Source organism: Pan paniscus, chromosome 6 (genome assembly GCF_029289425.2).
Source record: "Pan paniscus chromosome 6, NHGRI_mPanPan1-v2.0_pri, whole genome shotgun sequence".
In the NCBI taxonomy this organism is placed as follows: Eukaryota; Metazoa; Chordata; class Mammalia; order Primates; family Hominidae; genus Pan; species Pan paniscus.
The window spans coordinates 163387563-163400546 of NC_073255.2; the positions used below are offsets into that span (position 1 = coordinate 163387563).

Below are 12984 nucleotides of genomic sequence, written 5' to 3' on the forward strand. Positions count from 1 at the left end.
AAATATGCATTTATATTATTATATCATTAATATTAGCTCACTGAATAGGCATTTATTGAGAATGGACTATAAGAAGAGCTATATGTTAAGAGACATATTCATTCAGACAGACATTGCTTATTGTCCACAACAACGATGACTTTTAAAAGTAAGAAGAGGAAGTAAAGGGGCAGGAGTGAGTAGAGGGAGGAGTCTAAGGTGACAACCAGCTTTCTGACTTAAGCTGCTATGCATCCTGAGGCCACTGGAAGAAAATCTGGTTTGAGATTTATTGGAGGTTTTTTCTTTTTTCTTTTTTTGCCTTTTTGAGTTTTATTTTCTTTTCCACTTTGAGGGTGTTTTGTTTCCATCGGATGCTCTAGAAGAAGCAGAGTGCTCACTGGAGGTTGACAGTGTCATAACCCTTGTCTGATTATCTCGATTTTATGAGCCCAATCAAGGATGATAAAATATGTGTTTTAGAGATTTCTGCCATCCTTACAGCCCCTTACCATCCCTAAGGATACTTCTCCTGACTATTAATTACATTTTAATTTTTTTCTCTTTTCAGTACAATTATGTGAGTTTGTGTTATTGCATGGCCATGCCTCAGTGGTCTACCCTTCCTTCACACCACTTTTCTATAGGGAAACCAAAGGCGCATTTATACCATAATTTAGTTGAATTCAGCAGTAGTTACAAATGATGTTATTAAAATCTATTGGGAAAAATGATTCATCTTGATTCATTCAAAATGATTCATTCAAAAACAGAGGACAAAGGAATGTGGGGAAGTTAAATGATATATCATTGAATAAAGGCACTTCAGAAAGCTATCTGTCTTCATAACTGCTACAAGTGTCCTTTATAACTTCATTTTACCCAAATGTTTTCCAAAACATCTGTCTAAACTTTTCAACTAAGTTTAGCTGTCATTCTTGCTTCCTGTAATTTCAGAGAGACCTGTACGGTTCGATGCATTCTCTGATGTTATTCTGAGAAGAAACAATTAAATGCATACTGGAAGACATTTTGCTCTTCTACATGTTGTAAATTCGGTGTCACTAATGCACAGTTGCAGAACGCACAGTTCTATTGTTTTCTTTCTCATCACAGATCTGACCCCTCACCATCTTCCCCCGCCCTTGAGCCTGATCCTTTTCTGACTTTGAGCCTGGCACCTTGCTGGTGCCGGCAGGCATCATGAAGGCATGGGCTGGGAGCCAGACTCAGCCTTGCAAAGGAGGCTCAGGGAAGCCGACTGACATGGGCTCAATAATTAGTTCAATGCCGGACACAATGCTCAATAAGGAGCTGCTGGGTTAATGGATGTGTGTGCTAGCTAGCTGTAGTAAACAATTCAAGTTGATAACATGGGGCTGATTGTCTGAACAGTACAAAAGAAAATGGAGGACTGACCAGCTCTTTGGTCCTCCAAGGTCAATACAACATTTAAAGCCTTCTTGTAGAGATATACAAGTTTTGTTCATTTTTAATATTCCTGTCAATAATTTAAGCAATGTGAAAACTTAAACATTCTCAAGCATTTATTTATTTATTTTGGTAGAGACCAGGTCTCACTCTGCTTCCCAGCCTGTAGGGCAGTGGCACGATCCTAGCTCACTATAACCTTGAACTCCTGGGCTCAAACAATCCCTGCTGCCTCAGCCTCCTGAATAGCTTGGACTACAGGTGCACGACACCATGCCCGGCTAATTTTTTTTTTTTTTATTATTGTAGAGATAGGGTCTTGTTATGTTTCCCAGGCTTGTCAATCATTTTATGTATTGTCTTGAATAATAAAAGAAACCTGGACAGAGAATAGCAGGTAGCAAATTTTCAGATGTAGATTTAGGATAATACAAAATTTTATAATGTGAAGTACCTCAGTACCAAAATCTTAGCTATTTATAATATGATAGCCCTTGATGTAGAGCTAACTTCAATTCAACATTTCCATGACTAAATAATTTGTGGACTCTAAAATATTCTCAAAATTCCTAGAGTTAGCATTTCTTAATTGATTTCTTTAGCCTTTTTCACATTCAACTATATTATAAATACAAAATGAATCCATTAACATATTTTATAATGTGTCTTTCAGTGTGCTTCTTAGATTTAGTTTGATTTCAGAAAGCTAAGAAAGAAAAAGGAATTTTGCAAGCCACACTCAATCATATCTGCATAGGCATAGCTATATAGACACCCATAAAATTATGCATAACCCCCAGGTTTTCAAATGAATGAACACCTCCCACAGTCTCAGCAACACAGGGCAACCTCCACCCTCTGGCATATTCATGTGTCCATTTCACTGTGAAATTCTTATCATCTTCATCACTGCTCCTCAGGGGGCATCTACAACTCTGCAATGTTATTGTTCTGAGAGAAAATGGTTATTTTTTAAAATTTTCCTTCAAAAAATCTATTTAATAGAATCACAAGTTTATTCTCTTCAGCAGCAAGTTTGCTGAAGTACATTATTTGTCCAAAAATAGTTGAAGGCCACATTGATTGAAGAAGGGATGAATACTCATACTAATGAGCTTTCTGTCCCGTTGTTGTGGAAATTTTCTGTGAATTTGCTGGGATTTTCTGCTGGGTCATGCAGAACCTCCTTGGAATGTTATAGCCTGGGAAATGTAATTACCCCAGGACATTTCATTTTTCTCACAATTTCTGGTGTCAGAGGATGGAACAATCAAGTCCTCACTCTGAAAGGACTCTCTCACATGCCCATCAGGGCAGAAGGGCTATCATTACAGAAATACAGCATTCTCCTCTGTTTTTCAAGCTGGTTTATCTCCATCCCACTACCCGAAAAGTGGAATTCAGAGTTCCCTTAGTTCTCTGCTTTTCTGTACATAGAACTACAACATCCAACCCGGCAAACACTCCCTTCCTATACAGATATTCTTTACCAGCAGTATTTTATGTGGAAAACATTAACAAGAGATTAGTGACAAAAGAAATTACTTTGGGGGAGTCCATTGATCTTTGCCTTCTAAAATTTATAAGCTGCTTTATATAATTGTCCGTGATTGCCTTCTTTACCCTCATCATCAACTTCCACATATGAAAAAGTAACAAGAATGGGGACTGAGAAGAAATAGTAAGATGGTTCAGACTGAACGAAGCCATTCAGTTTTGGTATGTGTGTGTGATTATTTCACTATAAACTCTGCTTCCATGACTAAAATCATCATAATTACCAAGCAATGGCTTTATCCCAGAGTTACTTTAGAACAGAAAAGAAGGCATTTGTCATGCAGTGGCATATCTTGGGGACAGCTCACCCCTGTGAACCATGTCTGCCCTTTCTTCCTCCTTCTTTTAATTAACATTTGGAAAAGAACAGTGATGTTAGCAGATAGCAGAGCTGGGAAGGGAGACTCAGAAAGTGATGTGAGCTTTGTCAATCTTCAACCTTGCCAAGGAGGACACATTAAAGTGTTTTTCATGGAAAATCAGGTTTTGTCAACACAAATTCAAAGCAATGTGACCTTGATGGATGGAGATATATATATATATGTGTGTATATATATATACACACATATATATGTACATATATGCATGCTAAGTAAGAATAGCACAGACTGAAGCATCTTTAGAGAATATAAGTGAACCAAATAAAAGGAGGAAAAGCATCCTAAAAGAAGATGCTAAATCCGGGAAAAAGTTTTCGAGTGTATTTCCTTCTACTTACCTTTTCTGCTGACTGGGCTGTACCAAAAAAGATGGGGATGAAAGCTAACCAAATGATGCAGGTGGTATACATGGTAAATCCAATAGGTTTGGCTTCATTGAAAGTCTCTGGGACACCTCTCGTTTTAATGGCATAAACAGTACAAGTGACCATCAAGAGGATACTGTATCCAAGTGAACAAATGAGTGAGAGATCAGAAATGTCACACTTGAGCACTCCCCTGGCCTTCTCTGGATCTAGTGTCCGCTGCTCTCCATAGTCAATGATGATGTGGGGGGGATCCACAACAAACCAGACAAACACTCCAAGGAGCTGGACGGAGATGAGGCTGAAGGTGATCACCAGCTGAGATGCTGGACTAATGAACTTGGGCGCTGTGACAGATTTCTTCCCCTGCTCAAATATTCGGTGGATACGGTTTGTTTTGGTCAGAAGGGCTGCATAGCTGAAACACATGCCAAGTCCTAGGAAGATCCGTCGGAAGGAGCATATGATTGTATCTGGTGCTGCAATCATTAAAAACGTGATTGAATAACAGAGAAAAATCCCCGTTAGGAGCACGTAACTAAGTTCGCGTCCTGAAGCCCTCACGATAGGTGTGTCATTATAGCGGACAAAGGTCACTATCACAAAGGTGGTGGCGATGATTCCCAATATTGCAACAAACACAGGCACCACAGCCCAGGGAGAATGCCACTCCAATTTGATGATGGGGATAAGCTGGCAGCCTGTGCGGTTCATGTTGGGTCTCTGATCCAGAGGGCAAAGTTCACAGGACAGCTCATCCACCTGGTAGTTGTAACCTTCACAGCGTTCACAGTGCCAGCAGCAAGGGACCCCTTTCACCGTTTTCTTCCTCTCCCCTGGCTTACACGGCAGGCTGCAGACAGACGCCGGGTGAGTATGTTCTCTATGAGCCCACTGCATGTCTTCCACCTGTGGGTATAAAAAATTAATGAGCCTTCCATTTTTCCCCCATTTATAATATCCTAATCCTAGCCACGGGTTTGTAATGAATCACAGAATGCTGACAGTACAAATACAGTTTACCATAATAAGAGTCTCGTTTTTTTCCCCCTGATATTGACTTTATGAAAGTGTTAAGTGACTGGATCCAATATATCATTCACCTCATCAACTTGATGAGTGTCATTAGTTTCCATTTACCTCCTCATTGCTGACCAATGTGACATCTGGAGAGAGATTTATTGGTCAAAACAGTTTTAAAACTAAAAAATAAAATACAAAAAATTAATAGGAAGCCCTGTAGAAAGATGCTTTAGAGTTAATCACAAATATAAATGCCAGAATCCCTGAAACACTGGGTTAGGATATAAACATATATAAAAGATGATCCATGTCTTTCTACCATACTTAGGGAAATTCAAATCACACTGCATCAATTTTGAAAGGAAATGGCAAAATGAGTTACTTTAATCTCTGACTTTCCTCATGTGTTCATGGAGATAACTATATTAATGTGTTTTGCCCCTGTTTAGGCTTGAAATATCCTTTTTTTCTTCAGTCTTGCATTTCCATGTTGTGCAAAACACCATGCTGAATGAGATAACTTGATGGTAATGTTTTTTTACTGAACGAAAGTGGCCCTATGGTGATTTAAAGCAGGGAAATTAGTACAAATGAGATTTTCCCTACTTTGCTTAGTATCGCTTCAGGGCCTTAAAATCCAACCTTAGGCTTTCAGGTTAAATCATAGAATAACTCTATCGAGATACAAGCAGTTCGTGAAAGAGACAGCACCAATCATTGATCTCTTACCTTTAATTTGTTTTTCTTATTAGACACAGTAATTTTAGCAGAATGCTAATAGGACAAAACTGAAAATTACGGATGATAGGAGACCACTTACTATGAAAAGCAGCTACTATAAAAGGTAAGCTCTATGAAGTGAGTAATTTTTTCACTGGTGTGAACAAACAGTGACTGGCATACAATTTGCCCTCGATACATATTTGTTGAATTCATGAGGGAGAAAGGATGGGAAAGGCACTACAGCAGAGCCCTGAGGAATAAGGAGACAGCTTGGAAGTACTGGGATATGGAAATAGAGGGTACTCAAGAGGCACAGAAAAGGGAGATGAAGGAATGTTTCAGAAAAAAAGAACAACTTATTTTCATAAGTTCGCCTTTACTAATAATCCAAAAGAATTACTATACTGTGTGGTAGTCAGTCTCCACCGTGGCCCCCAATAACCTCACTTCTGAAAATTGATGTACTCCTGTGGCCTGCTCCCACTTTGAATAGGGCTAGTCTGTGTAAACAATAGTATATTCCAGAAATGATGATACGTCTCTTCCGAGGCCAGGTCATAAAAGGCATTTTGGTTTCGGCCTTGCTCTCTACTGGATAATTCACTTGAGTGGAAGCACTCCAGTGTCACTGATGCAGGACAGACGAGCCCCAAAGTGGGACCAAGCCTGCCAGAACTATTGGCTCCACCCAGGAAAGAATTCAAGGGCGAGCTGATGGTGGTTAGAAGAAAACAGCTTTACTGAAGCAGCAATTATAGCTCCATGACTGTTCCTGCAGAGCAGAGTTACCCTACAGGCAGAGAGCAGCAGCTCAGGGCAGTTCTGCAATCGTGTTTATACCTACTTTCAATTGCATGCAGAGTAAGGGGTGGATTATGCAGAAATTTCTAGGAAAAAGGTAATAACTACTGGGTTGCAGGTCGCTGCCATGGAAAGAGGTTGTAACTGCCATGGCAATGGTGGGCATGTCTTACGGGAAGCTGCTTCTGTCCTGTCCCTGTTTTAGCTAGTCCTCAGTTTGGTCCAGTGTCCAAGTCCCACCTCCAGAGCCAAGTCCCTCCTACCTCATCATGAAAACTCTCAGCAGCCCTGTGGAAAGAATGGAGGCCTCCTGTCCACAACAAGCACCAACTTCCCATGCATGTGAAGGAGCCACCTAGAAAGTCATCATCTGGCTCCAGTCAAGCCTTCAGGTGACATCTGAATGACATCTTGAATACAAACTCATGAGAGACCCTGAGCCAGGAAAACACAGCTAACCTGTTCCTGAATTTCTGATTTACAGAAATGTTGTGAGATGATGTTTATTGTTTTAAACTGCTACATTTTGGAGTTATTTGTTCTGCAACAACAGAAAATGAATGCAGCTCAAATTAAACTTAGCTACTTGGTGGCCACTTTCATTTTAATATCAGTGTAGTTATCTATCCAGAAGGCACACCCAGGGACAGCGACTGTATACTTCCAAAGCAGCCCAAAGTATGTAGCTTTAGCAATATTCCTTCATCATTCTTATGGTGGCTTACTCTTTGACAATCAGGTGACTGAAATCGTTGTCATGAACAATTACTTAAGAATGCTTTCCTTTCTTGAATCTAGGGTGAATGGTTGAGGCCAGAGAACTGTAGTCTTCAAGCTCTATCCTTTTAGAGGGCTGTCGAGTCTCCTCAGAGTAGAGACTTTGTGTCTTTAATTTCAGATATCCTCCCTTGAGAAAGTAGATGCTACTTCATCTGTCATATGTCATCAGGGCATTTGAGACTATTAGATCTATCCTGTCAGCTCACTACAAAGGAAATGTAATCTATTATAACCCTCTAGTTTCTTATTGGGTTTTAATGACTTAAAAATATTATATTTTATTTACTTATAAGATTGCAGGAAGAAAGAAATAAAGGTAAATGGAAGCACACAGTGATTTCTTTCAAAAATACTGAGAAAAAAAATGAAATGCTCCACTGGGTGCTTCAGGAATTAACTTTACAACCTAATGGACTCTTATAAGATAAGAAAATACATTTTTGAAGGTTATATTTAAAAGCTACTGTAGAAACAAAATTGCATTTTGTTGGGAACTTCCATAGATTTACAATGTTCCTGCTCAAAAAACACAAAACAAAACAAAAAATGAAAAACAGCAAAAAAAAAATTGGAAACATTAAACTTCAAGAAACCTTAAAGGTCAGTTTCTCTAACCACATGTCGGAAGCTTTAATTCTCAATATGCTTTACTTCTCAGAACAACATAAGACATGTTAAAAAAGAAATGTACCTATACTAGGTAGGTTTCATTACATAGGATGACTATTTATCATTATAAGCTAAATGTGAAATTTTCATTGACAATTTTTTAATGTTTTGAACCAATGAAAAAACGTTTTTCATAAATTAAAAATAAAGTTATAAGAATATGAAAAATACCAGTTTTTTAACAGCTATGAATTTTCTTTAAGTAAAAAAAATAAGCAATATGTGTAACATTTTTATTATAAAGGAGACTGCAATGTTATAGTTTACAGATTATGTTTTAATAAATATGTTAAATATGCATGCTAAATATGCATGACTTAATTTTCATCAAGGAATCTTTGTTAAACTATGCTGTGAATTGATTTCATAGCTAAAGTCTGAAAACCAACTAGTATCCACTTCAAGAAAGGACAAATAACAAATGCTTGAACAAGGATCTTACAAATACAGTAATATTTGAGACTAACAACTTATTTTACATAGTTGCTAAATGATGATTAAAACCAACACTATTTGGACCGGACGTGGTGGCTCAAGCTTGTAATCCTAGCACTTTGGGAGGCCGAGGCAGGCGGATCACAAGGTGAGGAGATCGAGACCATCCTGGCCAACACGGTAAAACCCTGTCTCTTCTAAAAATACAAAAAAATTAGCCGGGCATGGTGGCAGGTGCCTGTAGTCCTAGCTACTTGGGAGGCTGAGGCAGGAGAATGTTGTGAACCCGGGAGGCGGAGCTTGCAGTAAGCCGAGATCATGCCACCGCACTCCAGCCTGGGTGACAGAGCGAGACTCCGTCAAAAAAACAAACAAACAAACAAACAAAACACTATTTGAAAGTGAAAACTGCCTAATTTCCACAACTGTTACAAAGCATAAACAAAGATTATTCAACCCTGTTTATTGCTATATTAACAAATTATACCATCTTTCATTATAAGTATAAAGAGATGCCTTAACCATATATTTTTAAAATTTGCCTTCCTCACCTTTGGTATTATTCTGTTATTAAGACGTTTTCAGTCTGAAATACATGGTATAACAAATGGAGGATAGTTATATAGATAGATCTTCCAGGGACAAAAAAATGGCTCATTCTTATCTTGACGATGTTTACCAATAGTGTTTTATTCAATAGGTTTCAATCCAGTGCATTTCAGAAAATGTAAGTCATCAGCTGGTTTCTGCCATCAAATCCTGTTATTATTGCACACAAGTACACAAAGAATCGTGAAACCAAAGTTTCCGGGTGAGTGTGCTTACATTTTTTAATTTTCAATCTTTTCAGAAAAGTCAACTAGGAATACTGTTTTATAAACTCTTTAAAAAGAATATAATTTTTATAGAATAATTTTCTTCTGTATAGTTTTAATAACTCCTGAAGAAAGGATTACAAGAATGATTACAAGAATGTTGAACAAGTAAAAGCCCCATTATAATTAATAATTTTCAGTCTTCATTACAGAACTCTCAATCTAATATCTCTAAGACAATGTTTTTCCTAAATATCAAGTGGTATTTTGTTAATGTGCTTACCATATACAGGATGTGGGAAAATTTTAAATACAATGTTTACAGATAACTGATACTTAGTCATACCATTCTTAACACATTTCCTCTTGCTCTCCATGTAATAATTTTGTTAACTATTATTAATTAATAATTATTTTGTTGACTAGTTTGACACCTCGATATTCAAAACTCAACATGTCTGACTTAAGTAATGGAAGACTGCACGTGCAATTACTTCCAGAGACACTAATGATTATTTTTAAACCATTACTCATTAAATTTCGTATAAATGCATACAATCTGCATGGGTACTTAAAATTTCAAAATTTAGTATCATATTTTGCATATCACATGATTCACACATGAATGAGTACATGTTGCACAGTTAATTTGATAACAGAATATAAAATTATATAATTATATGTATTATATGTGTCTATATATATATATATTTCTTAATATTCTGCATTTCCTTTGAGTCATGTACAGCTTTAAGTGACCACAAAGAAAACAATATTTATCTCTTCTTCAAAGTGGCCCGTGTCCTTTGAAAAATCTAATATGCTTGAGATGATCCCCAAGCTGAAATCCTGTTTTTTTGTGATGTTCCAGATCTATATAACCTTTAAAAGTGCGAAGACTTCTCCTATTTTAAAGACAATTTAAAATAAAATTAAGGAAAAAATTTCATTTACATTAACACCAAAAATAAAATACTTAGTGATAAACTTAGTAAAAGAAGCACATGACTTATCCAGGAAAAACTACAAAACATCACTGAAAAAAAGTGAAAAAAAAAAGTATAAATAGTTGAAAAGAAATCCTGTGTTTATGAATCAGATGATTTACTATTGCTAAGATAGCAATATTTCCCACATTGATCTGCATACATATTCAACACAATCCCAGTCAAAATCTCAGCTGGCTCCTTCACTGAAATTGATCATCTGATCCTAAAATTTATATGGAAATATAAGGGACCCAGAATAGCCAAAAATTTGAAAGCAAAGAATAAAGATGGAGTATTCACATTTCCTCATTTTAAAACTTACTACAAAGAATGTCATAATCAAGACAACATAGTACAGGCATAATAATAAACAAATTAATGGCATAGACTAGAGAGTCCAGAAATAAACCTCATACACGTTTATAATATAAACGTGTATGTTCACGTTATTTTTGACAAGATACAAAGAAAATTCAATAAAGAATTTTTTTTCAAAAAATGATGCCAAAATAACTGGATATCCATATGCAAAATAATGAAGTTATACACCTACCTCACACTGTATATAAAAATTAACTCAAAAAGGATCCAAGACACAATGCAACAACTAAAACTTAAAAACTCATAGAAGAAAACAGGAGTAAATCTCTGTGACCTTGTGTTAGGCAGTGTTTTTTAGACATGACACCAAAAGCAGAAGCAACAACAACAACAAAATAAATTGCACTTCATCTATGTTAAATAATTGTGTGGGTCAAGAGACACCACCAAGATTGTTAAAAGACAACCTACAGGATAGGCAAAAATATGTTCAAGTCACTATTATCTCTAATAAGGGATTTGTATCCAGAATATATTTTTTAAAAACTGTTAAAATTCAACAGTTAAAAGACCAATAATCCAATTACAAATGAGCTAATAAATTGAATAGACATGTCCCAAAGAAGATATACAAATTGTCAATAATGCATGAAAATATACCTAACATTATTAGCTATCAGGGAAATCTAAATCAAAACCAGTGCACCAACTAGGACTATTATAATAAAAAATAAAGACAATAGCAAGTGTTGATAAAGACATGGATGAAGACATTTGGAATTCTTTGCATTGCTGTGGCAATGTAAAATGGTACTGTAGCTTTGGAAAATTTGACAATTCCTTAGAAAGCTAAACATAGGGTTTTGATATGACCTAGCAATTCCACTTCTAGGTATATACCAAAGATAGTTAAAAACATATGTTCCCACAAAAATTTGTGTATAAGTGTTCATAACAGGATTATTCATAATACCCCCCAAAACCAGAAACAACCCAAATGACCATTAACTGATGAAAGGATAAAAAATGTGGTATATCTATATTACTTAGCAATCAAAAGGAATAGTGTATTGACACCTACTACAAAATGGATGGACCTTGAAAACATTACACTAAGAAATGAAAGCAGCTAATCACAAAATACTAATATTGCATGTTTTTATTTTATATATAACATCCAGAATAGGCAAATCCATTGAATTCCAGGAGCTAGGGGGAAAGAAATAGAGAATGACCATTAAAGGGTATGGGATTTCTTGGATGATGATGAAAATGATCTAAACTTAGATATTGGTGATGGATGTGCAACACTGTGAATATACGAAGAACCACTGAATTGCATACTTTGAAAGAGATCATTTTTGGCATGTAAGTTATCTCTATAAAGCTGTTATTTAAAAAATGTGGAGACTATTTAAGTAGATATTTTCAAGTGGTTTTAAGACTCAGTCCTATAATCCTGTACAAAAACATAGTCCATGCCCATTTTGTTTAAGGCACAAAGTTCAATGTGAGAATTCAACAAGACCAAGACATGGTTCTTGCCCTCCAGACACAATGTAGATGGGGAGAGAAAAAAAACAAAGGCCAATCACAGCTCACAGTGAGTCTCCCTTACAGAAGGATGAGGAAATGGAACTGCTAGAGGAGCACACAGCAGGACCACGAAGCCCAGGGTTCATGGATGTGCAGACAGCAGTCTGGAGGTTGCACAGGAGACAAGGCACAGAAGAGGAGCTCAACAGCACATCAGGCAAAAAACAAAATTACTAATATATAGTTTCAAAAAGCCTTGACAAACTGGAGGAACTAAAAGTATTAAGAATAGCAGGAAGGTAGATAAAAGCAGTGGATGGAGTAGCAAGAAACAGGCCAGGAAAGAGGGTACATGTGAGATCATGAAGGGCCTTGTGAGCCATTGAGAGGAGTTTGGATGCCATCCTGAAGGTAGTTGGGATCTTCCATAGGGATATAGCCAGGATAAAGATGATAAGTCACGTTTTAGAATCTCTGGACTGTAGCGTAGAAAGAAGACTGCAGGAGTCCAAGACTAGAGAGAAGTCAGTCACGCTGAGGCTGTTGCGGAATTCCAGATGAAAGATGATGACAGGAATCTGAGGAATGGCAATGGCCATGGGAAAAATGTGAGTATTCTATCAGCTGCTTCTTCAAGGACCATCTAAATTTGTTAGATACAGATTATCAGGTACAAAGGTACATACAAGAAAGATTCCTGGAGCTAAGAGCTACTTGAGATCGTAGCATTCTAATCACTAAATACTTCGTTAGTGCTAAGGAATTCTGTTATGGGTTGAATTGTGTACCTCCCAAAATTCATATGTTGAAGTCTTATCCCTCAATATCTCAGAACGTGACTGTATTTGGAGACAGAATCTTTAAAGAGGTAATTAAAGTAAAATAAGATTACTAGGGTGGGACATTATCCAATATAACTGATGTTTTTACAAGAAGACAGAATTAGGACAGAGGCACGAATAGAGGGAAGGCCATGAAATGGCACAAGGAGAAAACCATCTAAAAGTCAAGGAGAGAGGCCTCAGAGAAAAACAACTATGCCAACATCTTGGACTTCTGGCCTCCAGAACTATGGGAAAATAAATTTCTGTTATTTAAGCCACCCAGTCTGTGGTACTTTGTTATGGCAACCCTAGAAAACTAATTTAGGCTCTAAAGGGTCGGCATTTGTATTACTAAA

The 12984-nt window shown here is 36.9% G+C and overlaps 1 protein-coding gene across 3 annotated transcripts in view; it reads right to left on the reverse strand.

Moving 5' to 3' along the window:
* The window catches only part of GRM8 (glutamate metabotropic receptor 8), an 818692-nt gene that overhangs the window by 95121 nt on the left and 710587 nt on the right, over positions 1-12984 (reverse strand). For all 3 annotated transcript variants that reach the window (XM_057302755.1, XM_055115364.1, XM_057302756.1), the window contains exon 9: positions 3686-4621. In XM_057302755.1, the coding sequence (XP_057158738.1) occupies positions 3686-4621 (936 nt within the window). The remainder of the gene's footprint in view (positions 1-3685; positions 4622-12984) is intronic.